At 39.3% G+C, this 27,406-nt stretch overlaps 1 protein-coding gene across 1 annotated transcript in view; it reads right to left on the bottom strand.

The window, feature by feature from the left end:
* SVEP1 (sushi, von Willebrand factor type A, EGF and pentraxin domain containing 1) overlaps window positions 1-27,406 on the bottom strand; it is a 183,592-nt gene that overhangs the window by 33,040 nt on the left and 123,146 nt on the right. The window contains 11 exon segments of the mRNA XM_041761195.1: window positions 441-1,389; window positions 1,392-3,228; window positions 4,906-5,127; window positions 5,129-5,579; window positions 21,423-21,474; window positions 21,477-21,589; window positions 22,513-22,704; window positions 23,343-23,433; window positions 24,198-24,374; window positions 26,097-26,216; window positions 26,666-26,839. Of these exon segments, the coding sequence (XP_041617129.1) occupies window positions 441-1,389; window positions 1,392-3,228; window positions 4,906-5,127; window positions 5,129-5,579; window positions 21,423-21,474; window positions 21,477-21,589; window positions 22,513-22,704; window positions 23,343-23,433; window positions 24,198-24,374; window positions 26,097-26,216; window positions 26,666-26,839 (4,378 nt within the window).

Below are 27,406 nucleotides of genomic sequence, written 5' to 3'. Positions count from 1 at the left end.
ACTTAAAAGATAAAAAAGCCAGCAGAGGATCTCACTGTTTCATGAAGGTCAACAGAATATGATAATCATAATTATTTTAGGAACTACAATCTGAAAATGTAGAAATTTATTTTTTGTAGCCAATGGATTTCTACACAATTATGAATAGAATAAGGCCAAGTGTTAAAAGCTTCAGTTTTTGGAGAGCAGTCTAGAGATGGTATTTTCCCAATTAGCTAAATTTTTGACCTAGCACTTTTTTTTAAATTAATTTTTATTGGTGTTCAATTTACCAACATACAGAAAAACACCCAGTGCTCATCCCGTCAAGTGTCCACCTCAGTGCCCGTCACCCATTCCCCTCCAACACCCGCCCTCCTTCCCTTCCACCACCCCTAGCACTTTTTATTTTACAATTCTCCTGCCTGCATCTTTTGGAGACTCTAGAGCCATGGTCTTACCTGAGTTTCACTTTACTTTCGTAAACGTGTGCGTCTCCAGTTGCCACTGCATTGGCGACAGATGGTGGGGATCCACAGGATAAGGGCTCACAGGCTGGATAAGGCTGGCTCCACGTCCCTTTCTCTGTACAAACCAGATCTGAACTCCCTTGTATGACATACCCAGATCTGCAGGTGTAGGTTATCACATTTTCCTCCAAAGAGCCACTCTCACTGATGAATGCATTTGGTATCACTGGGGGAGAACCACAAGAAGTGTGTTCGCAGTGTGGGAAGCCAGAGCTCCACTGATCATTGGCTTCACAGGTGATTTCAGAAACTCCGTGGAGCTTGAAGCCTTTGAAGCACTGAATCTGGGCTACCTTTCCACAGCCAAAATCTGTCCCATTGACAGCTCCATTTTGAATTACTGGTGTGGAACACCTGCAAGGCAGGCAGGAAGGTGGGCTGCCACTCCAGGAGCCATCAGAAAGACACCTTCGTGAAGGACTTCCATAGAGCTTATAACCAGGAAAGCACTGATACTGTATATGCCCTCCATGATAAAAGGAGAAGCCATTAGGAAAGCCATGGGGAGGATCTTCAGGAGGGCCACAGCTGACTGGTTTACAGGAAGGAAACTCTGCATCCCAGCTGCCGTCTGACTGACAGGTGAGTTTTGGGGCACCATGCAGCATGTAGCCATCCTGACAGTGGAACACCACTTCCTTTCCAAATTCATAGTCCAGGCCGTCCATCACTCCATTTGCCACTTGTGGTGGGGTGACACATCTGACAGGCACACAGATGGGAGTGGTTCCACTCCAATGTCCATCAGCAAGACAAACACGACTCCTGTCTCCCTCAAGGAAGAACCCTACATTGCAAGTATACTCAATCTCCTTTTGGAATGTATATTGGTTTCCTTTCACCTGGCCATTGGCTGAGATTGGAGGTGAACCACAGTCACAGGACTGCAAGTTGGCTCACTCTCATCCCATTTTTTATTTTGTTGGCATGTTCTCCTCTCAGGGCCATTCAACACATACCCAGGATTACACTGATAGTACAACACACTCAGGTATGTGTAGTTACTTCCTTTGACAGAGCCATTCATAACTGGATTTGGTTTTGGGCATGAAATGGCCTCACATCTTGGGGAAGTACCACTCCATTCTCTATTCTGTAGACAAAATCTCACGTCCGAGCCCAGTAGAATGTGTCCAGGTTTGCAAATATACTCTACAGCATTGCCCATAGTAGTCTCTGTAAAATGCAAAAAGCCATTTTCAGGAGCAACTGGTAAGTCACATTCAATTGAAATGCAGGATGGTGCACTGCCATTCCAAGTTCCATCTTCCTGGCAGATCAGTATAGGGCTCCCTAAAAGTTCATATCCTGGATTACAGGTGTATGAAACTATGGTGCCATATGGAAAGTTTGCTGAATGTGTAGCAGGAGATCCTTTTGTGTTTTCCCAGGTTGCCACTGCTGCCATATGATGAGGAGGGCGAGAAGTCAGATATGGAATCTCCATCATATCTTCTTCTTGGTCAACATGTCCCTGACCATCTTTGACCTTAGTACATTCTCCAAAATCAATATGAGGAGGAAGACCACAGTCTACAGGTACACATTTTGGTATGGCACTTGACCATCCCGACTCTCCACAGGTCTGCATGGCATGACCAGCTACCTGCCACCCAGGAAAGCAGCTGTAGATGATCATGGCCCCATAGCCATAATCTGCACCTTCTACAAAACCATTTTCAATGGGTTGTGGGGGACTACAGTGGATGGCACTGCATGATGGGACATCCATATCCCAGTCACCTGTCTCCAAACAAGTCAAGGCTTTGGGACCCTCAAGCCTGAAGCCTCGGCGACAGGAGTATGTAATGGTTTGCCCATAGTGCAGGTGTGTGTAAGATAATTTGCCATTTGAAATCTCCCTGGGCTTTGGGCACTCAACGGGTTTACAGGTGGGTTTTCCTCCAAGCCATTGACCATTTTCTCCACAAAGGATGGTAGTATTTCCGACCAACTCAAAGCCTGGCTTGCAGGTATAGAGAGCTGTGCTGAGATAGGCAAGACCTTGTACATCGATGATACCATTGAGAATTTCCTCAGGGTGGGGACATTCCACTGGGACACATTCTGGCAATGGAGAACTCCAGGTACCATCAGCTTGACAGGAGGTGGTGGGATCCCCTCTTAGGAAAAACCCATCCACACAAGAATACTTGACAGTACTTCCAAAATGAAGTGCAGAAGAAGGAGCAGGGACACCAAAGGAAATGAGGGGAGGTGGGAGACAAAGAACCATCTTACAAACAGGAAAAGAATCATTCCATTGCTGTGATGGCAAGCATTTCAGCACAGAGGGCCCCTGAAGGGCATGTCCCTCTTTACAAGACAATGTCACCACTCCTACTTCAGTAGCTAACTCCTTTAGGACAAGCTGGTTTTCCAAGAGAGGTGGCTCTGGGCACTTGGCAGGCACACACTTCTGGTTTAGTTTCTTATTCCATTTGCCAGATTTCTGGCATGTCCAAGAATTATCACCAATGAGCTCAAAACCCTCATTACAGAAAAACTGAACCTTGGATCCTACTTCAAAATTTTCTCCTTTCATGTAGCCATTCTGGATTGGGGGAGGTTTTCCACAGTTAAGAGGGACGCATGACAGTGGGGATTCACTGTGCCAGTGGCGATTGGCTTGGCAGACAAATACAGGACTTCCAACAGATTTGTAGCCTGGATTACATTGATATCTCACTTCACTCTCAAAGATCCTGCCAGTTGTATGCTGTATAATAGGGAGAAAACAATTAAGTATAATTTGTAAAACAATATAATTAACTAAATACATTGAATAATAAAAAATAGATTAAAATGCCTCTGTTAAGACAAATCAGTTAAGACATAAGCAAATATCGATTTATGGTTTTTTTTTTAATAGGTCTACTCTGCTTTTAGTGAGTGAAAAGGATGGGTCAAATTAGGTAATCCCCACTACAGAAATGTTTATCATTGGGCTGAGCCTACAATAAGTAAAAGATAATAGTTTTAAAATGATGATTTGGTGGATCACTACCAAAAATTGTAAGTTAGTAAGTTCAAAAAAAATCTTGCTCACCAAAGCAATGCTGTAGTTCATTGCTTTAACCACCAAAAAGGAAACATGCACATACAATGTACATTTGTTAATATTGTTTAAAAAAAAGCAAATAAAATATTTTTCATGGATATATTCCAAAGAGTGCTATCAAAGTTTCGTGTTCATTCTTAACACAAATTTTAAAATTGTGGCTATAAAGATGGGAAATTAAAAAGCAATATTTTATCTTCTAACCAAAAAGTTGATACTCAGGATCTCAACATTTAAATAAATGAGTGATAATATGATTAACAGGTCATTTTTAGGCAGTACCAAAGATGAATTAGTTATGAAAACTTTAAGAAAACTTATCATGGTAAAGGCTAGCTAGCTTGCATGCTATAGTGAACTTCTTGTTCTAGTGGACATAATTCTTTGTTTTGTTCACTTATTTATTTCTTGGGTGCCCTACATACATGTAAGTGCCATGCCATCACAGACCTAATATGCATTGTTAAATACTAGTTCTCCAATGCTTACCTGGCACCCAGTAGGAGCTACAGAGATATTTGTTAAATGAACAAATGAAAGCCTCCTTATCTATATATACCCTCTTCCAGTGGAACCCTACTACAGCAGAGCAAAGATGTGAAACAGCAAGTGTTTACTGCTGTTTGAGAATATAAAGGAGAAAAGGTATTATGTATATGTGGGTTTTTACATAATATTTAATCAGAATATTGTCTCTTTCAAATAGCCCTTAATTTGAAGAAAAGGCACATGTTATTGCGAAAGGAGTAAATGAAAGTTTCACCCTTTGTCCTGGTGAAAGTACCTTTCACCTTACTAAATGTGTTATTAGGCACATGTTAATGCGAAAGGAGTAAATGAAAGTTTCACCCTTTGTCCTGGTGAAACTACCTTTAGGTCTGCTGAAAGAAAACCATAAAAACTGCATTATAGTTAATAGATGATTCACCCCATCTTTTGTCTAAAACTTAGAAATGATACCAGATATCACTAGGTTCCATTGGGCCTTGATTTCTATAAAATATACATCCATCTTGGGATGACTTCTACATAAAGGAAAATAATACTGTATTAAAATTGGTTCATTCTAAAAAAAAAATAAAATTGGTTCATTCTAACTTCATAGCTAGGGCTAAGGTAGTGCTACAAAGCACTTCAACCGTCTATATACTAGGAGAAGGTAGAAAGCTATAGATTAAAAAGGCTTCTCTCTAATATTCACCAGCTAGAGGTTTAGCCACTTCTGTTTTTCCACAATTAATCTGTTCAGTGTTCTGCCTCTGAATCCCAGGTTAGCCATAGTGGGCTGGCTGTCAGTGATGAGAGCCATGGACCCCTTGCTCATTAGTCTCTTACCTCCAGAAAGCCATTCTCAACCTTAGGCGGTTCATTGCAAGACACAGGGTGGCATGTAGGTGTGGGGCTACTCCACTGTCCTGTAGCTTCACAGGTGCTCTTCTTCTCCCCTTTGATGTAGAACCCCTTGTTGCAGCTATAAGCCACCATGGCCCCAAAACTGTAGTTTGATCCACTCGCATAGCCATTCATGATGCTTGGTGGCTCTCCACACCGCACGGGGAATGCACTGGATGGACATCGGGGAAGGGTTCCACTGCCCACCTTTCAAACACTCAATCTTTGCCGAGGTATTCAGTACAAAACCTTCTGTGCATTTAAAGCTTACAACTGACCCTGCTGCAAATTTTGCTTTGCTCACAGATTCCAAGATGCTATAGGAAACAGATGGAGGTTTTTCACAGAAATGAGCTATACAATGGGGCATGGCCTGACCTTCTGGGGGAACCCACTTGCCCTGGGCATTGCAAAGGAGCTGGGAATTGTCTGCCAAGCTGTAACCATCTGAACAATAGTAGAATGCAATGTCTCCAAATAACCGATGGGCAGTCTCTGGAGAGGCATGTTCCACGTTGGGGGGCTCATCGCAGGAGACAGCCAGACACTGCTGGTTACTTCCATTCCACTTCCCATTGGCCAGGCATTCAATGGTGTCGGGACCAGCAAGGGTGTAGCTATGAGATTGGGAGGAAAGGAATAATAATTAAGTAAAATATGTTTGTATCTTCGTATATTCTTTTTATTTTTTTATCTTTCCAACAAGGACTTTACTTTTATTTTTTTATTCTTTAAAAATAAAATAAAATAACATTTTTAAGATGGAGGCATAGTAGGAGAACTCTACAGGCTCGTCTCATCCTTCAAATACAACTAGATAATTATCAAATCATTCTGAATACCCAATAAATTGACTTGAGGATGGATAGAACAAACTGTACAACTAGAGGGGGAGAAGAGGCCATATCAAGGAAGTGCAGAGACATGGTTTGGGGGAGAAACAGATCCTGAGTACTGTGGAGGGGAGAGAGCATTGGTCTCAGACAATGGTGAGAGAAATGGGAGTGCTCAGGGGAACTCACACAGAGAACACTTCACCACAACCATTGGCTGGGAAAATGAGAGGGGTTGATTTTTCGTGAGTTTTTGTAAATAGAAGGGCTTCAGCACTGGAGTTTTAAAGGCTGGCAGGCTTGGCTGGTATAGAGACCTGAGGCTGCTGCTCTACTCCTGGAGAGAAAGTAGGCAAGCAGCCCAGGGGTACGTAGCACCATCTGAGGAACGCCTAGGTCACATGGGGAGACTGCTCTTCTTGGAGAACGTCTGTGAGAGGTGGCATTTGCAGAGTTGCCTCTCCAGGGACAAAGGAGCCAGCAGGCTCTATTTTGCAATCCTGCTCCTCAGCATAAACACAGAGCCACCTGTGGGTAACAGCACTGTGCCGACACTGGCTGCCTGACCTGCTTATACCAGATCCCAAGCCCCTGTGCTCTGCCAGTACTGCCCTTCTTGGACAAGTGTGCCTCAGTGCCCGCACAGCAGGGAGGAGAGAAAACCTGTCGACCCTATCTACACCACATCTCCCAGCTAGAGTTCTGAGAGGCTTTAGTTCTAGTGGAAGTAGTATCAGGGTCTCATTTAACAGACCAGAGTACAGCTAGTTAAAACTTGCCACACTCTAGTTAAACTGCCCACTGCACACAAGGAGAACCTCTGCAGACAAGAATAGAGTAGCCAAACACAGAAGCAGAGTGCACACAAGTGCACACAGCAGCAGAGTCTCACACAGGAGTGACAATCTCTGAAGCACCAGGCCCTGGGCACTATCTAACCATTTCTTCAAAAAGCCATTACTCTCAAAATCAGGACACATAATACGCTTTTTTAACACAGAGAAAAAGACAGAGACTTAAACAATAATGTCAAGATAAAGAAGTTCATCATTAATGAAACAACAAGATAAGGTCATGGTCAAAGATCTAATTGAAACAGATGTCAGTAATATGCCTGATGGAGAATTTAAAACAACAATCATAAGGATACTTACTGGGTGAGAGAGAAGAATGGAAGGCTTCAGGGAGGCCTTTACCACAGAGATAAAAGAGTTAAAAAACAATCAGAAATGAAAAATGCAATAATGGAGATTGGAAACAGGATGTAATGAACACAAGGCTGGAAGAAATTATAGAAAATAAGGAAGCAGAACAAAGGAGAGAAAGAACAAATATGGGTGATGAGAATAGACTAGGGGAACTCAGTAACTCCATCAAACATAATAACATTCATATCACAGGAGACCCAGAAGAACAAGAGAGAAAAGGGCACAGAAAATTTATTTGAGGAAATAATAGCTGAAAACTTGCCTAATCTGGGGAAGGAAACAGCTATCCAGATCCAGGAGGCAAGAGAGCTCCCATCAAAATCAACAAAGACAGGACAACATCAAGGCATATTGTAATTAAATTTGAAAATGCAGTGATAAAGAAAAAATCCAGAGGCAGTTAGACAAAAGAAGTCCCTAACTGGGATGCCTGGGTAGCTCAGCAGTTGAGCGTCTGGCTTCAGCTCAGGGAGTGATCCTGGAGTCCTGGGATCGAGTTCCACATCAGGCTCTTTGCGCAGAGCCTGCTTCTCCCTCTTCCTGTGTCTCTGCCTCTCTCTCTCTCTCTCTCTCTCTCTCTCTCATAAATAAAAATAAAAAAAAAGAAGTCCCTAACTTACAAGGGAAGACCCATAAGGCTAACTGCAGATCTCTCAACAGAAACTTGGCAAGATAGGAGAGAGTGGCATGATATATTAAATGTGCTGAATGAGAAAAATCTGTAGCCAGAATACTTTATCCAATGATAGCAAGACTATCATTCAAAATAGGAGGAAAAAAAATAGAAGGAGAGATAAAGAGTTTCCCAAACAAACAAAAACTAAAGGAGTTTGTGACCACTAAACCACTCCTGCAAGAAATATTAAAGGAGACTCTTTGAGTGGAAAGGAGAGACCCAAAGTGACAAAGAAAGGAACACAGAAAATCTTCAGAAACAATGACAAAACAAATAATAAAATGGCATTAAATACAAATCTATCAATAATTACGCTGAATGTAAATTGATTAAATACTCTGTGTCAAAAGACACAGAGCGTCAGAATGGATAAAAAAACAAGACCCATCTATATGCTACCTACAAGAGATTCATTTTAGACCTAAAGATACCTGCAGATCGAAAGTGAGGGGATGGAAAAACATTTATCATTTATGATGCAAATGGACATCAAAAGAAAACCAAATAGCAACACTTATATCAGACAAACTAGATTTTAAACCAAAGACTATAACAAGAGATGAAGGGCCCTATATCATAATAAGGGGGACTATCCAACAAAACGATCTAACAATTGTAAACACTCATGACACCAGTATGGGAGCTCCTAAATATATAAAATGGTTAATAACAAACATAAAGGAGCTAATTTATAATAATACAGAAATAGTAGGGGACTTTAACATTCCACTTATATCAATGGACAGATCATCTAAACAGAAAATCAACAAGGAAACAATGGCTTTGAATGACATACTGGAACATACCAATTTAGCAGATATATTGAGAACATTCCATCCCAAAACAACAAAATACACATTCTTTTCAAGTGTACATGGAATATTCTCCAGAACAGATCACATATTAGGTCACAAAACAAGCCTCAACAAATTAAAAAAGATTGAAGTCATACCGTGCATCTCTTCTGACCACAACACTATAAAAATGGAAGTCAACCACAAGAAAAAAATCTGGAAAAACTACAAATACATGGAGGTTAAATAACATGCTACTAAACAAATGAATGGGTCAACCAGGAAATAAAAAAAGAAATAAGAAAATAAAGGGAAACAAAGGATAATGAAAAACATCAATTCAAAAGCTTTGGAAGCACCAAAAGTAGTACTAAGAGGGAAGCTTATAGCATAAGAGGCCTAACTCAAGAAGCAAGAAAAATCTCAAATAAATGACTTAACTTTACATCTAAAGGAGCTAGAAGAAGAACAACAAAACCTAAAACCAGAAGAAGGAAGGGAATAATAAAGATTAGAGCAAAACTAAATGATACATAAGAAAACGAAAAAAAAACCAATAGAACAGATCAGTGGAACCATGATCTGGTTCTTTGAAAAAAAAAAAATCAATAAAACTGGGCAACCCAGGTGGCTCAGCAGTTTAGCGCCTGCCTTCGGCCCAGGGCATGATCCTGAAGACCCCGGATTGAGTCCCACATCGGGCTCCCTGTGTGGAGCCTGCTTCTCCCTCTGCCTGTGTCTCTCTGCCTCTCTCTCTCTCTCTGTTTCTCATGAATAAATAAATAAAAATCTTTTTTAAAAAAGAACACTATATAAAAAAATCAATAAAATTGATCAACCCCTAGCCAGACTTAACAAAAAGAAAAGGACTGAAATCAATAAACTCACAAATGAGAAGGGAGAAATAACAACCAACACCACAGAAATACAGTTTAAGAGAATGTTATGAAAAACCACACACCAACAAATTAGACAACCTGGAAAAAATGCATAAATTCCTAGGAACATATAAATTACCAAAACTTAAACAGGAAGAAATAAAAACTTGTACAGACAGATAATCAGCCAAGAAGTTAAATCAGTAATCCAAAACTCCCAACAAACAAAAGCCCAGGACCAGATGGCTTTAGAAGTGAATTCTACCAAACATTTAGAGAAGAGTTAATATCTATTCTTCTATATTCCAAAAAATTGAAAGAGAAGGAAAACTTCTAAATTCACTCTATGTATCCAGCATTACCCTGATACCAAAACCAGATAAAGACCTAATCAAAAAAGAGAACTACGGGGCCAATATCCCTGATGAACATGGATGCAAAAAATCTCAATAAAATACCAGCAAATTGAATCCAATAGTACATTAGAAGAATCATTCACCATAATCAAGTGGGATTTATTCCTGGGCTGCAAGGGTTGTTCAATATTCACAAATCAATCAATGTGACACAGTAAATTAATAAAAGAAAGGATAAAACTTTTCAATAGATACAGAAAAAGCATTTGACAAAGTACAACATCCATGATAAAAACCCTTAAGAAGTAAGGGTTTGAGGGAGCATACCTCATCATAATAAAGGCCATATATAAAAGACTCCATGGCTAATATCACCCTCAGTGGGGAAAAATTGAGAGCTTTTCCTCTATAGTCAGGACAGATAGGGATGTCTACTCTCATCACTATAACTTAACACAGTACTAGAAGTCCTAGTCACAACAATCAGACAACACAAAGAAATGAAAGGCACCCAAATTGGCAAGGAAGAAGTCAAACTGTCACTATTTGCAGAGAACATGATACTTTATATAGAAAATCCAAAAGACTCTACCAAAAAATTGCTGGAACTGATACATGAATTCAGTAAAGTTGCAGGATACAAAATCAATGTACAGAAATATGTTGCATTTCCATACACCATTAAAGAAGCAGCAAAAGGAGAAATCAAGAAATCAATCCCATTTGCAAATGCACCAAAAAACCATAAGCTACCTAGAAATAAACCTAGAAGAGATAAAAGATCTGTATTCTGGAAACTATAAAACACTTATGAAAGAAATTGAAGAGGATAAAAAGAAATGGAAAAACATTCCATGCTTATGGATAAGAACAAATATTGTTAAAATGTCTATATTACCCAAAGCAATCTATAGATTTAATGTAATCTCTATCAAAATACCACCAGCATTCTTCACAGAGCTAGAACAAACAATCTTAAAATTTGTATGGAATCACAAAAGACGCCAAGTAGCCAAAGCAAACTTGAAAAAGAAAAGCAAAGCTGGAGACATCACAATTCCAGATTTCAAGTTATATTATAAAGATGTAATCATGAAAACAGTATGGTACTGGCACAAAAATAGACACACAGATCAATGAATAAAACAGAAAATCCAGAAATAAAATCACAATTATACGGTCAATTAATCTTTCATGAACCAGGAAAGAATACACAATGGAAAAAAAAGACAAATGGTGTTGTGAAAATTAGACAGCAACATGCAGAAGAATGAACTGGACCACATTCTTACACCATACACAAAAATAAATTCAAAATGGATTAAAGACCTAAATGTGAGACCTGAAACCACAGAATTCCTAGGAAAAAACATAAGCAATAGTCTCTTTGACATCAGCCATAGCAATATTTTTCTAGGTGGGACCCCTTGGGCAAGAGAAACAAAAGCAAAAATAAATTATTGGGACTACATGAAAATAAAAAAAGCTCTGCGTAGTGAAGGAAACATCAACAAAACTAAAAGGCAACCTACAGAATGGGAGAAGATGTTTGCAAATGACAAATCCAATAAAGGGTTAGTATCCCAAATATATAAAGAACTTATATAAATCAACACCCCAAAAAACAAATAATCCAGTTAAACCACGGGCAGAAGATACAAATAGACATTTCCCCAAAGAAGACATATAGATGGCCATACACATGGAAAGATCCTCAAACATCACTCATCATCAGGGAAATACAAATCAAAACTACAATGAGATACCGTCTCACACCTGTCAGAATGGCTAAAACTAACAATACAGGAAACAACAGGTGTTGGTGAGGATGCAAAGAAGGGGGAACCCTCTTATACTGTTGGTGGAAATGCAAATTGGTGCAGCCATTCTGAAATATAGTATGGAGGTTCCTCAAAAAGTTAAAAATAGAGCTACCCTCCCATCCAGCAATTGCACTGCCCTGTATTTACCCAAAGGATTTATAAAAATACTAATTCAAAGGGATACATGCACCCTGACGTTGATAGCAGCATTATCAACAATAGCCAAATTACTGCAAGAGCCCAAATGTCCCCTGACTGAAGAATGGACAAAGAAGATATGGTATATACATAGACAGTGGAATATTAGCCACAACAAAGAACAAGATCTTGCCATTTGCAACTACATGGATGGAGCTCGAATATTCTGTTAAGTGAAATAAGTCAGTGAGAGAAAGACAAATACCATATGATTTCACCCATATGTGGAATTTAAAAAACAAATCAAATGAACATAAGGGAGAAAAAAGAGAGAGAGAAACCAAGAAACAGACCCTTAACTATAAAGAACAAACTGATGGTCACCAGAGGGGAGACGGGCGGGGGCATGAGTGAAACAGATGATGGGGAGTAAGGAGGGCACTTGTGACAAGCCCTGGGTGGTATATGTATGTATTAAATCACTAAATTCCACATCTGATACTTTCATTGACACTACTTACAGTATGTTAACTAACTGGAATTTAAATAAAAACTTGGAAAGAAAAGGAAATATTTACTGTTTGAATACTGAGCTTACTAGTAAGGATCAAATGACCTTCATTTAAGATACAGAAATGCATCCTGATATTAATATTATGCTTGTTTAGAAAGGGCAGTGGATTAAAAGTTTTTTGCTATTTAAGGATCTCTAAAAATTACTCACATTTCTTTAAAAATAAATATGACTCAGTATACATTTAGAACGTCATCTGTCAATAGATGGTTTTAGTTGATTTCATCAGTAGTATTTGAAACAAAAACACTAAAAAAAACATAGGTTTCCCACACATAACTCATGCATTTACTTAAATTCAATGAAATTCAAAGCAATGATTGTAATTCTAGTCTTCTGTGTTTCCTAAACCCTTTCCCAACTGAGTGTTAGCATTTCGAGCTGTGTTCTGTGTATGGCTCTGCTATTCAACAAGGATGAATCAATTTAGCTTAATAACTCTCAGTCTTTCTTTCTGCCTTTGACAGGTATTTTCCCACAGAGGGTGATAGATTGATGACTTGCAAAAATCTTGAATTATTCTCAAGTGCTCTTGCAATGCAGGAGAACAAAATATTACGATATGTAGTATTAGAATAACTACGTGTGATTCATTCTTGATTTGTTCTCGCTTTCTTACTGAAGAGAAAAATGACAGAATTTTAAAGGAATGTCTAACACCTGAGCCATCTGTCATTTTGATACTAATGAAGGATAAGGGTATTAAAATAATTTGGCGCCTAATTTAATTCTGTTAAGACATATTAATTTCTTCATTTTACAGATGAGTGAATGGTGGTTCCACAGGCTAACAGACCTGTCCGGAGCTGCACAGTTACATACAACTGAATTAAAAAATCTGAATTTGATTTACCAGATTCCAACAATTATACCTTTTCCTTGACATTGTTCTGTTTCCTTCCTTTTATCTTTTTAAAATGAGGTGGATCATAATTTGTGGGTATCCTGTGGAAACTGCACTGCTGAATCACCAAGTACAAATTATTTGACCCACCTTTCAGCAAAGATTCTTATGTCATTAGTTAGCAAACATTTCCCCTAAGGTTCCTTTTAGTTTTATAGGGGATCTGCTATGATAGAGAGGTTGGAGTTCATCCCCCTCACTGGCCAGATTCATGAGATCCACAGGAAGCAGACAGATCAAGAAAATAGAAGAGCATCAGCAGAAACGTGTGCATGCATCCTACCTATGGCCATATATCCTGCTTTGGACAGAAGAGGTCTCGAAATACTCATGGACATCCCTAACAACTATGTGCAGTCTCTAATTAGGGTCTGCTGCAGGTTCATTGTTAAGGATAAGCTCTGCTCTTTCTATTAGAATTCAACTTAATAAGTTTTTAAATGGTTTCTGTCTAGGAGGATACAGGAAGACATACAAGATGCTAAAGGCATCATAATCTTATTATTAAAAAATCCATTATCCCAGATTCTACTGTTCCTGTATAGAATGTGTTCTGAGTAGAAGTTCCATTTATAGAGACTCTTGACATTTAGTCTTTCATTAAATAATTCTTCAGGATCATGCTATGGGCTAGAGTCACTTCCTTAGTGCATAATGCAATGCTAACGCATTTGCTTGTTTGCACATCTATGTCCATCCTGCCCTCCTTACCCCACCTACTGGCTGCCGCACTGTGGGCCCCTTTACACCTATAGCAGTGGCTTAAAGAGGAAATGATTAATTCTATCTGAAGAATGGAGAGGGAAAGAAAGCCTTCCCTGTGGAAATGGCTTTTGAGGAGTCATGAGATAAGAGTAGAAAAGTCATGAGATAAGAAGAATAGAAAAGAGAGGAAAAGTATTTTTCAAGACAGAAAAATAACACAAACAAAGGACTTGGAGTATGATATGGCTGGGGCATAAGGGGAATTTACAAATAATTAGGAACAGCACCTGAACACCTGAACAAGGAAGTGGCAGTCACTAGGATTTGTGTGTTTTGACAGGTTGTGATGGTTGATGGATAGAGATGTGGCAGGCACAGGTAAACTGGAAATAGTTTTTGACAGTTTCTTTTACAAGGACTTTCATAAGATTTTAGCAGGCAAAATGTCACTAGAACAGAAAGATACTTAAGTGGTTTATTAACTGGATGACCCAAAGAATACTGGTTAATAGAAATAGCCTCGTTGAGAGTTTCATTTCTTATGAATGCCATAAAACTGTCCTTAGACCCAATGTCCATCAGTTTATAAGCGACACATAACTGTAGGGTGGGGAATAGGGTGTTTACAATCCAGTTCAATGTTCTAATCTTACAAGGTAATATTTAACAAAGATAAGACAGAATGTACTGCATGTTCACAGTAAAGAAAAACCACACAAATAAAAAACCCAGTTTATCACATGAAAGACTTTGGGTTTAATTGAGAGTAAGTTGAATGAGTCAATGGCGGCATCTTAAAAGGGTGACTGCATTTCTAAACTCATTTATTTGGAAAGAGAAGATGAGAAATGAAATAAATTATTGCCTCTGTATGTGTGTATATGTCAGCCCCTAGATGTGGCATTTTTATCTCTGCTATATTCTAACTTGCATGTGTCAATGTGCATATTCAGCTTTGGGTACTGTAATTGAAAATGGCCCAGCTGGTTGGATGTCTGCCTTCGGCTCAGGTCATGATCCCAGGGTCCTGGGATTGAGCCCTGCATTGGGCTCCCTAATCAGCAGGGGAGCCCACTTCTCCCTCTCCCACTCCCCTTGCTTGTGCTCTATCTCAAATGAATAAATAACATCTTTTTTTAAAAAAATGGGCTACAGACCTACTGGAATAGGCTCAGAATGATTCTGAGAGGAACAGACTCAGAATCATGTTCATTTATGTGAAAGAAGTACCGATTGGAGGCTGAACTGGCTGAAATGTCTGTCTCCCTGCACCAAAGTGAGGGATCATTTCTCAGTCGGGAGCTGTGGGAAGGGCTGGGATCTTTCACAGAAGCCTCCCACTTGGCTCTACTGATTCATTTGTAGAATCTCAGGATCAAGCTGTGAACACTTGAATGGCTGGGATTTCACAGGTGCAGAGAAATGTACACTGAGTGATTTCAAGAGGTAGAACCAGAACCTTAGACTAGATGAAGTACTCAGTTAAGATGGCAACTAAGGGTTATTAAAAATTACCATCTTCCAAAATACATCAGTTAGTCTTTGAAGGTGGTAAAGAAGTACATATTTTCCAAATGACAAAAAGTGAGGAATTGTTAGCTATTGCCTAGATTGAACTATGACTGGCCTCTCTGATCCAAGTGCTGTATTATTTCCTTATGTTAGACATCTCAGGGTGTGTTACAATATCTGCAGAACATATTTCACCTGCTTATTTGTTTAAAAGAATCATTTGAGGTACCTAGGTGACTCAGTTGGTTAAGTGTCTGACTCTTGACTTCGGTTCAGGTCATGATCTCAGGGCCGTGAGAGTGAGCCCTGAACTGGGCTCCACACTGGGTGTAGAGTCTGCCTGAGTTTTGCTCCTTCTCACTTTGCCCCTCCCTGCTCACACAATTTTCCTCACTCTGTCTCAAAAAAAAAAAAAAAAAAAGAATCATTTAAAAAAATGATAAAGTTTTGAAGAGATGATGACATTCATCCTATAAACATTGGCTACCAAAGCAGAAAAACTGGAACTGGTACAAATCTAAAATGCTGGAATATTTAATTTTATTCTGTGGCATTTTGTATTCTCATTCAAGAGACACTGGGAATGCTATTGCAGACTATTATTTAAAATCAGGCCATATAGGGGCACCTGGGTGGCTCAGAGGTTAAGCATCTGTCTTCGGCTCAGGTCATGATCCCAGGGTCCTGAGATGGGGTTCTGCATCAGGCTCCCCACAGAGAGCCTGCTTTTCCCTCTGCCTATGTGTCTGCCTCTTTCTCTATGTGTTTCTCATGAAGAAATAATAAAATAAAATAAAATAAAATAAAATAAAATAAAATAAAATAAAATAAAATAAAATAAAATAAAATAAAATAAAATAAAATAAAATCTCCCTTCAAAAAAAAAATCAGGCCATATACATTATAAAACAAATTGTCCTATGCCATAACTCCAAAGAAAAATGGCCCATTGATATTACAGTGATGCTACAGAAGGACATATTTCAGGATGAACTTGCAGCAATTAATTAGCATATTTCTGGAATAATAATGAAAAATTCTTTGAAAATGGGCAGAGTAATCTTCAGATACAATTTTCAGTGATTTGATTGACACACTGAGTGGAAGCCAACTAATGAGCATGTGGGAAGCTTTATGAAAGAGCTCCCCAGTGGATCATCAGCTCCTCTCTTTTTAAAAGAACCTTCTAAGAGCCTTAAAAGAGCAGCATACTAGATATTTAAAGAGTTGCAACTTAATCAAAGCAATGGAAAGTAGATATCAGTGTCAGCAGTTAATTCTGTTTTCAGCTAAAAATGATCAAAAAATTTATCTTAGTACATTCAGTAATTGCATTTAAAAATCTACATTTAAGAAGAATCAAAGGGGAACCTTCTATGAGGGTTTTGGGATTTTGATGACCCTTCCTTCCCTCTGAGCTTCTCACCAAGAGAGTAAACACATAAGGATGAAAAGGGAAATGGGAAACAAGTTATCACTTTATTAATTTGGGCAAACAGCTGAAAACTCCCAGCCCTGTGTTTTGGTAACAGGTAAAGGTGGAAGGCCAATTTTAGGGCAGGAGGTATACTTTTTGCTTCTCTCCTTCCCTGGCAATTATCTTACTACTCGTGTCTCCTAAAGTATTTGCTCTTCCAACCTGAAGTTGAGAGTGATTCTTTCCCCCTTATTTCAAGGGAAGGTCTGGGCAAAGCACAACACCAATATGAGAAGAAACAACATTGGGACCAAAGTAAGAATGTGTGTGTGCACATGAGAAGCAGGTTGGGGTGGCTCACAGAGTGTGCAGGGCAGTGGGAGTTGAAATGGCTGGAGAGGCAAAGAGGCCCTAATCCTTGTTTCAGGCCAACAGCATCTCAGGAAGCCAAAGGAGACGGCAGGTCCATTGCACAAATAGGCCCATTGCACAAAAGCCATGACTTGAATACAGTGATGCCATCCCAGAATAGAACAGACACAGAGGATGTTGGCCTACACCAATCAATTCCTTAGGGGGAAGAAACAGAAAAGGAGTGAAGAGAGAAAACTCCTAGCTCTGGCTATACCATAATCTGAAAACCTTCCCTATATCACACTTGATGAAACATAACAAGTTATTTTAGGTGCACACATTTCTTTAGAAATAAAGAGGAAATTAACAACAGAGAAGTGAGCCTGTGATCCAGTGCTGTGACTGCCATCGGATTAGACGGGGAAGGGAAGAGGAGATGACAGGAAATAAAACTCTGGAGTTGAAACAGAGTAATAGCTGAGTCTCTGGCATGAATCTGTGTCCTAGAAAAATATTATCAGTTTCAGACAAAGATTTATGCTGATTCTTACTGGAAAAAAAATACATAATGGATATACTTCAGGAAGCAGAAATGTTAAACTCAAAAGGGTGGGATGAGATGCAAAAAGCCACGGTGATGAAGAGAGATTAATAAACCTGGGAATAAATCTAAGCAAACACTGGCTATATTAAAAAATGACTAATTTGAGAAGTTGTAAAAGAAGAGGGAAGCAAAACATAGATGGTGATAGGATGTTTATGGAGAGAGATGGGATAGAAATTTGTGCTTTCCAAGATATTTGAGTCGTTCAGGAGAGGCAAAAATATTCACTATGACCTCGGGGTAGGATGATTTCTTAAATTTGAAACACACACGAAATAAAATATAAAGGAAACAACTGATAAATATCAAGGACTATCTCATAAAGCTTAAAATATTCATATTTCATGACTCAACACCTTCAACTCTGGGTATGTGGGCCAGAGATGGCCTTAACTTACATGTACCAGGAGGCATGTGTGAGAGACATTATTTCAGAACTTTTACATCAGCAAATAAGGTAGAAACAAATTAACCTTCTACCAGTAAGGAAATGGGTAACTTAACAGATAGCTCATTCTTCCAAAGGATACCATAGAGCAGTTAAAAGGAACTCTGTTGATTTACATGCATCCATGGAGAAAAATGTAAAAAAACCCCACAGAACACGGTAAACTTCAAAAGGATAGTACAAAGCCGCCACATATATAGCAATTAAAACACAAAAATCAATAGAAAGTTTATGGAGACATAGATATGGAAGGACAAAAATGCACATTTGTTACTTTGAGGAGGATGGGAAGGTGGTGAGAATGGCTTCTTGTTTTATCTGTAATACTATATTCCTTTGATAAAAAGAGAGCTAGCAGAACTATGGCAAAAATTAAACATGTGCTTTTCCCTCAAGAATGGATGCCCAGGGGGGTGCCTGGGTGGCACAATCAGCAATGGGTTCGACTCTTGGATTTGGCTCAGGCTGTGATCTCAGGGTCGTGGGACTGAGCCCTGCCTTGGGCTCCAAGCTCAGCACGGAGTCCGTCTGAGATTCTCTCTCGCTCTCCCTCTGCCCCTCCCACTTGTGCTCTCTGTCTCTAAAATAAATAAATAAATCTTAAAAAAAGAAAAAAAAAAGGATACTCAGGTAACTTTAAGTAGAGATTAATTAACTACCTTTTCTGTGTTCCTATCTATTTCAAATGCTTCATTAGCTATTTGGCCAGAAAAAAACAGGAGTACAAGGGCTTTCTTTCTAGTCCGGCCATCCTTGTAGCATCCCATGGTGGAGTAGGGATATTGCCAAAAGGCGTCAGTGTTCTTCCTCTCACTAAAAAGTGTTACTTCCAGAAAAAAAAAAAGGGAAATGTTCTCTTAATAGGTATTGGTTTTTTTTTTCTTTTAGAACAAAATGTAGGTGGTAGTGATTTGCAACTATAGATACTCTCTACTAATTTGATTAGTTTGATTAACTATTTAAGAACTCTTAATTCGGTTAACTATTTAAGATAGTTTCCCCTTAAATTATTAAAGTGTCATCACTGTATACAGCAATAATGATGACAGAGAAAATAAAGCTATATATGTACCTAGAACTCCATGGATCTATAAAGCACTTTCATAAGACTGTTCTCATTCCTTTTAACAGGTATGTGATTTAGGAGGGTAGATTTGGTTTCCATTTTTTCGATGAGATAAAAGCTCCCACAGAGTGCCTGCCTGCCGAGACCAGAAGGAATATGCAGGATAATGTGGTCTAATACCTCAGGTTGGAATACTATTTATTTTGCCAAGCTTCCATTATTACAGTAGGGAGCACATAGGATAATGCACGTGAAAGTCCTCTGAGAATGGAAAACCCTCTACAAATGTATGGACTTGTAATTTTAATTAGTGCCTTTAGTGCTTCTTTTAATAAAAACCCTTTTGTACAACATAGAGGCCTAACATTAGGCAGAACTGTAACCCTTCTGATATATTTTAGGTGAATGATTTGTAAAGAAAAGAAGAAAAATATTAATTTGTATCTATCGCATGGTCTCTAATATTAAAAATATATCTAAAGACAAAATTCTGAGAAGAAACATAGTCAAACCCCACTGTTTACCTTTGGATAATGTTTTAAAAGATATTTTCCATTTTCTTGTTTTATATGGTGATAATGCATTCCCTGTTTCATCAGAAAAAAAAAAAACCCACAGGTCATCAAGATCTAGCTGTTATCTGGAACATGTATAGTTGATAAGACTTCACCAACACTGAGATGACTAATCTCAAATACTCCTGTGCAGTTCGTTGGGAAGCAGTTTTTAAAGGAGTCAAACCGTGGGGGACAGACAGAGATGGAGCCATCAAAAGCTAACTCCTGCAGTGACATTTTATTTACTTATTTAATCCTAGTACACTTAACACACAGTGTTGTTCTATCAGTTTCAGGTGTACAAGAGTGTGATTCTCCACATCACTCAGTGCTCCTCAAGATAAGCATACTTTTAATCCCCTTCCCCTATTTCACTCATCCTCCTCCAATTTATTATTTTTTTTAAATTTTTTTTCCTCCTCCAATTTAATATTAAAGATTTCTTTTTCAGTTCAGAAGGTGTTAAGATTTGGGATTTCCATCAACTATTTAACCAAGTGTTTGACTCTCAGAAGCTTTTTGCAAAAAGACAGAAACAAAAACCCCCAAAAAACCGAACTGTCGCCACCTGCTGGCGGTCTTGTATGACCGGGACTGTCTTCTATCCAAGTGAAAGGAACTTCAACTCTTAGGATAGAGTAGAAACTACCCTCTCATTTGGGCTTCAGTCATAATAATGGCAAGGTTGGTTGAATTAATGAAGGCCTTTTTTTTAGCCTGGGTAGGCCAGGCTTTGTACTAGGCATTTTATTTCTCACAGTATCTGTAAGTATGAGCCTTTAATGAAATTGTTTTTATATAGTACACTCGAAGCACAGAGAGGCTATACAATTTTCCCAAAGCCACACAGTGAAGGACAGAGCTGAGCTGTAAATCCTGAAGGTGGCAACTCTCTGCTAGTGCTGCTTCCAACTATGTCAAAAACACCTGTGGTCAAATCTGGAGCACGAAAGCACTCTTCATGGTGAAAATATTTGTTGAAGAAGCATGGGGGTCGGGGGGTGCAGTGGGAAGCAATGAAATGCACATCGGGGTCCTGGGATTCACTTACCCTCACTTGCTTATCACCTTCTTGAGACAAAGCAGACCACCACCCCAGGCCCCCCTTCCCCTTTCTCTGCACCTCACAGGGCTTTTGTAAGGATCGAATGAGACGGTGAGTTAGAAAGCTCCTTGTGATCTGCTTCCTTGCTTTTCACATTTTACCTCTGAATGAAATGAGATCATTCAAAATATAAAAACCTGAATTTTATTATCTTTGTTCCCCTGTGGACACGTCATCTTTAGGTTGTGACTCAAAGTCTTGCCTTCAGTTTTGCAGAAACACACAAATGCCTTTTGCATCTTTAAGTATAAAGATGGTTTCCACTGCATTGCCCAATGTCCCTTATTCGAGGCCTACTGCGATAAATTACTCTAATTCCAGGAAAACACTGTTGCCACAGGAGACTATATGCTCCGTCTCTGCTGTCAGGAAATAAGAGCATAAAGCTCTCTCTGGCTTTGGAGGCCAGGAAACCTGATCTAGTATTCGACGGAGCCCATCCCCATGGTTAGGGGCGCGTCCACTCCCTGGGGCTCCCAAGGCTTCTTTCTCCTGCAGGGTCACTCACCCTTCTTTGCAGGTGTAAGTGACAGTGCTCCCAAAAGTGAAGTTCCTTCCGTGATGACAGCGTCTTTGATGGCTGGTGGCTCTCCACAGACAACAAGATGGCAGGTAGGTGGCGCTCTGTCCCAGCTGCCCGAGGCCGAGCATTCAATGACAGAAGGGCCCTGTAAGCTGGGAAAGCAGGGCTATTATTCACTGCCATGGAGCAAGGGAACCTGAGCAGGCTCCAGAGCGTTTCTGTCAATGAATGGGCTAAACCCACATCACAAGGGCTGCAAAATAAAATGTGCTCCCTGGGGGTGCAGTAGGGCTCCAGACCTCGCAGACAGAGCCCCTGGATGAGAAGGGGTTAATAGGCTGGTTGGGATCCAGTGAGAGCAGAGAGACATCCAGGAAGTCACAGTGGCTGAGGTCAAAGGGCACACTGTCCTTGTCCTGAGCCTGGGCACCTGCGCTGTGTTGCTCATGACTCTGACCTGTGTTCTTCCTTTCACTTAACAATCCTTGCATCCCAGTGGCGTGGCTTCTCCACCTTTGTCTGCCTACCTGATTCTGACTGTATCGTTTGACTTTCTCTTCACTGCATCTGTTTCACTTCAGATCCCATTGGCCAAGTTTCTGACTACAGCCTGTCCCTACTGTCCCTTCTATTTGAACACACACACACACACACACACACACACACACACACACACACACACACTGTTGATCTAATCAACCTCATGCGGTATTAAGAAACTGGGCCCTTGCCCTGATATGCTTTTTGCAACATCCCATGCAATGTTCAGTATAAGCATGGTAACTTATGTACCAAAAAAAAATCCAGATATTGTAGTAGGCCTCACAAACATGTTTTTGCTTTCGTGTTTAATGACTAAATGTTTATAGTGACTCAATTAGTGCTCCCAGAGTCAAAGTTAGCTGAAATATTTCCCTATATAAGCTGGTTTTCCTGAAACATACTAATTTGAGAATATCTTTTACATTTAGGAACTTGTGTCTAAAGTCAGCTAGTTACACATAAATGAAACCTATTGAGTAAGTAATGAGTAATAGGGTATTTTAGAAGCTTGGCTGGTGTCTATGGACATTACCTGTATCCACTCTCACATGAATATGATGCAGTAGAAAGGTAGGTAAGCCCACTCAAAATATATTTCCCATTATTTATGCTTTCAGGGCTAGAACACTTGACCAGTTCACATACAGGAAGAGAATGACTCCAAGAACCACTAGCAAGACAGGAAGATTCTTTAGCACCATTCAGAGTATATCCTTTATTACACCTAAAGAAGATAAAGGGAGATTACTGAATATAATTTGCTTTATTTTGCATAATTTTATTAGCACCAAGACCTTTAAAAATGTTGAGAATTCACACTTTACAATTTATTGGAAGAGTTGTTTCTTTTTTCTACTGAAATCATGCTTTGAAATTATTGTTTTTCAAGGTTGAATACATCTTCCCCATAGGGACCTTGGTGAGTGGTAGGTAGAAAAATTAAGAATTTGGCTTGCCTGCAATTTATGTCATGGATTAGTAGCTGCAAACAGAAAATTCTGAGTTTGAGAATGTTCTGGTTTGGTGTAAGTACTTGAGATAGTGGGTCTAGAGCCAAAGCTCCAGCTTATAACCAAGAATATTCCTTAGTTTGCAGGACCTTCCTCGATTGCATCCATTCTCAAAGCTCCTCAAGGATGCTGGTGACAATAATAAGGAACTTGTCAGAGGATTTAAGGATTCTAGATGGGACTATCACCATTAGGCTATTGAACTTGATTCCTTCATCCTACACATAATTTAAGTAATTCCATATTAATTAAAAGCCATCCTCTGAGAATCTTCTCTCTTTCTTTCAGTTTTATATTACAGCCTGCATGTCATCAATAACTTTTACAATGTAGTTTTAACCTTCACACTTACCTATATGTTACTTTACTGCCATAGGTAAATGCTGATACATCAGTGTCAGTGTCACCATTTTCTGGAATATCTGGGACACCACAGAAAACAGCTACAAGGTAGAGAAACAAAAGAAGTATGTATTGCTTTTTTCACAGTGTGTACAAAAAGCTTTTTTTTTTTTTTTTTTACCATAGTTGACTTTTTATTTAAAAAAAATTACAGGGTGCAATTTCCAGCATATTTTATAAAAGTACTGCCTGTCTTAAACCCTTATGTCACTATTAATTCCATTGAAGAGCTGCCTTTTTTTTAAAGGTGCTAATTCCAATTGATGGATACATGGCCTTAAAATAGAAAGTTTCCATTATTTATCCAAATGTCAAAATTAAGATAACCGAGAAGTTTATTGCCTTATGGCAATAATTTATTTTACATAAATAATATTCTTTACTAAAAACTATGAGGTCATCCTGTTTAAAACTTTCAGGGTAATTCACAGAAAATGGATGTATTTATTCAAATTATACACTGAAGCGCTGGGCTATTGGCTATAGACATTTATAAGTAAAGCAGCTCTGTAAAGAAATAAGACACACAAATGGATCTGCCTTGATATAATATACATAATTGAAATTAATGAAACCTGGAAGACCAATATTGTTATACTATGTTCTGTTAGGATCTTAAAGAAGAAATCACACATTTAGTAGTCCAAGGGCAGCTCTGCGTTACCTTGATTGCCTTTAAAAATGAGCCTAAGAGTTGGGTTTTAAATACAAAGAATATTGATACAACCTAACACGTAACATGTCTATACCTTAAATGTTTAGTATTGCCAGACCCCCATGAACACGGGGAACTTATGAAACGTACCTTCACAATATGGTAACAGATCACTCCATTCTCCAGACTCTAAACATGTGATTTTGGTGGCTCCCACCAGCTGGTATCCTTCCTTGCATGAGAATGTGACTTTGGCACCCAGTGTATAAATCTCACCAGAAGAGTAGCCATTTTCTGGATTTCCCGGAGCCTTACATTTTATAGGTTCTTGAAAGAGAGGACAAAGGTTTTGTGGGACAATAAGTGGGTGTTCATACAACCATGCAAGGTCTCATAGCAAAAGAATTTCACTACAGTTAAAGTACCAATTGAATCTTGTGGGAAAAAAATAAAAAAAGCTTTTGAAGGGAGATACAGGAGGGTTTGGGGTACACTGGACATTAGAGCAGAACATACATTTAACAGGCATTCAAACTACAATATTTTGAAACACAATGACTAACAAAAATATACAAAATTTATGTGGCCGAAAGGGAGGTGTTTATTGGGTGGTGCCGGGGCATTTATTAAAAGAACTTTAGCTTCTCCTATCTCCCCTCACCTTCACGCCTACTTTTTAAAAGCAACTGGCTTTCTGTCAAATTTATGTAAAGGCTGTATCCTAAGGAGATGGAAAAAAATTCTCAGCCTGCCTTTCTAATCAGACTATGGATCAGAAATCCCTACTATGTGCAAATTTGGGGGTTGGTCACCACTTCTACGAAGGGAAGTAAGTTAAAGGGATATTTAGGACTAGTGTTGGATATGAGTAATTATAAAACTTGAATTATCAAAAAGGGAAGATATATTGATTCAATCTTTCTGAAAGTAATTCTGGCCATATGAGTCAAGGACTTTATTTGTATTTATTTATTTATTTTTTAAATTATTTATTTATTTTTTTGAGGGGGGAGGAGCAGGGGGAGAGAATCTTTTTTTTTTTTTTTTAATTCAATTAGCCAACATATACTACATTATTAGTCTCAGGGGAGAGAGAATCTTAGGCAGGCTCCACACCCAGCACGGAGCCTGATGCAGGGGTCAATCTCACGACCCTGAGATCATGACCTGAGCCAAAATCAAGAGTCAGATGCTTAATATACTGAGCCACCCAGGCACCCCATCAGTCAGGCCTTCAAGTATTTTTTTTTAAGATTTATTTATTTATTTTAGAGAGAGAGAGAAAGCGCACACATTGGGGGAGGTGCAGAAGGAGGGAGAGAGAGAGAGACAATCTCCAGCAGGCTCCGTGCTGAGCATGGATTCTGATGCGGGGCTCGATCCCACAACCCTAAGATCATGACTTGAGCTGAAATCAAGAGTCGGCTGGTTAACCAACTGCGCCACCCAGGCGCCTCCTCCGCCAAGAACTTTAAATGAATCCTCTCAAAAAGTGAAGGCCATTTTAAGACTTGATTTTGAGAATTCGTCTTTACTTTCTATTTTATGGGAGTTGCTTTCTCACAATAAATGCAGAATGACATCAGTGAGTTGAGAGATGGCCTGTTTGATCAAAGTTATCACAAAATATAGAGACGTGATATGGCAAGATGTCCATTTCTTTTCAACAATAGAATTCTGTGTGGCTGAGGCAGAAGAGACGCACTGATGGTGAAGTATCTTTTTTTGCTCTGACTGAGGCCATAGAGGCCAGTGATTGTATTTCTAAATCCCCTCTATGATTCTTGTACTATATGGACACTGCTTCAACTTTCTGGTGATATGGTTGGTTCTCAGTTTTATTTTTTAGAGATTGGGAAGTTGGGAAGGGCACAATGCTAATTTAAAGCTCCTTTAGTTATTACCTATGTGTCTTTTTAAAGATGGTTTATCTTCTCTACCTGCCCTTTGCACTTGAAAATGATGTCTTTTTAAATAGCATACATTTGAAATAAATATATACTTAAATAAAAAATTAATAAACTTCCCAATGATACATGTACTAGTTACCTGCACAGTTTTTACCATCTCCTGTGTAGGGTGGGATACATGAGCAAATGTAGGATCCATTTGTATTCAGGCAGGAAGCATACTCACTACAATCTGACCCAACTGCGCATTCATCAACGTCTAAAATGAAGATAGCTTACAGGTAGTGAAGTTGATTGATTTTTCTTATGTATCAAATACTTGTTTTTACTCTTAAGTCATTACATATTGCTTAACGTATAACACCAGAGATATTTTCATATAGCAAAAATAAACTATATTCTAGCAAATATAGTAGTCATGAACACATTGCAGATACACAATAAAAGCTGTTATTCTCCCACTTTATAGGTGGGTAAGTAGAAGAACAGAGATAGATTAAAAATAATCTTGGTATCGAGCCTGGTAACAATTCTAAATATTCTTGGCACATCTAGAGACAGCTGCTTTGTCACAGTGGCTTGTCCAGAGCTTACTGGGATGAGATGAAGTTAACAAAAGAATGTCACAAGAGAGCCTCAGGAATTTGGGATGATTGTCTCCCAGGGAGCTAGAATAAACCCAGACAGTACTGCCAAGATTTATCTCACCAAGGCATGATGGTGAAATGCCATTCCAGCTCCCGTTGTCTGTACAGAACATCCTTGAGTCACCCAACAAGTAGTAGCCATTGTTGCACTGGTAGGTCACTGTGCTGCCAGCATGGAAGTCCTCAGCTGAGTAAAAGCCATTCTCCAAAGGGGGTGGCACCCCGCAGCTAATGCCTGTAACATGCAGGGAGAGCACACCTACATTAGGAGCGAAATGCTCCAAGGACATTTGGTTCATGTTAAGCTAGTAGTTGAGTTAAACGGGACGTTTTCATTGGACACGAACACAGATTGAGAGCCCTGGAGGGGTGGAAGCAGGCCGTGGCCGTACCTGTGCCCTTGGCAGCTGGCAGGCTGCCTGGCTCAGAGTGGGCACGCGATTCATGAATTAAAAACCAAAATATTTATGAAGGTCCTGCTAGACACTGTCATAGGCGCTGAGGTTACAGTAATGAACCCCAGAGGTACACACCTGCCTTGCGGAGCTACTGTCCAGTGGGAGCAGAGAAACAAGCCACAGGTGACCACACGTCAGTGAGCATAAACACTACGGAGAAACGTTGCTATCGCCCGACCTAAACAAGCAGTCTCCTTCCACCCAGCCCCTCTCTTGGGATTTCCCTCCTTTGCTTTATTTTTCTCCATAGCCTTTACTTCTGGCCCTTGTTCTTATTTATGATAAGTCATATTTACTCATTATTTTCTGTCCCTCCTGTTCCTGCGGAAACTCCACCAAAGAGA

The sequence above is a fragment of the Vulpes lagopus genome, chromosome 7, assembly GCF_018345385.1.
Source record: "Vulpes lagopus strain Blue_001 chromosome 7, ASM1834538v1, whole genome shotgun sequence".
Lineage (NCBI taxonomy): Eukaryota > Metazoa > Chordata > Mammalia > Carnivora > Canidae > Vulpes > Vulpes lagopus.
This window is presented reverse-complemented; position numbering and strand designations above follow the sequence as displayed.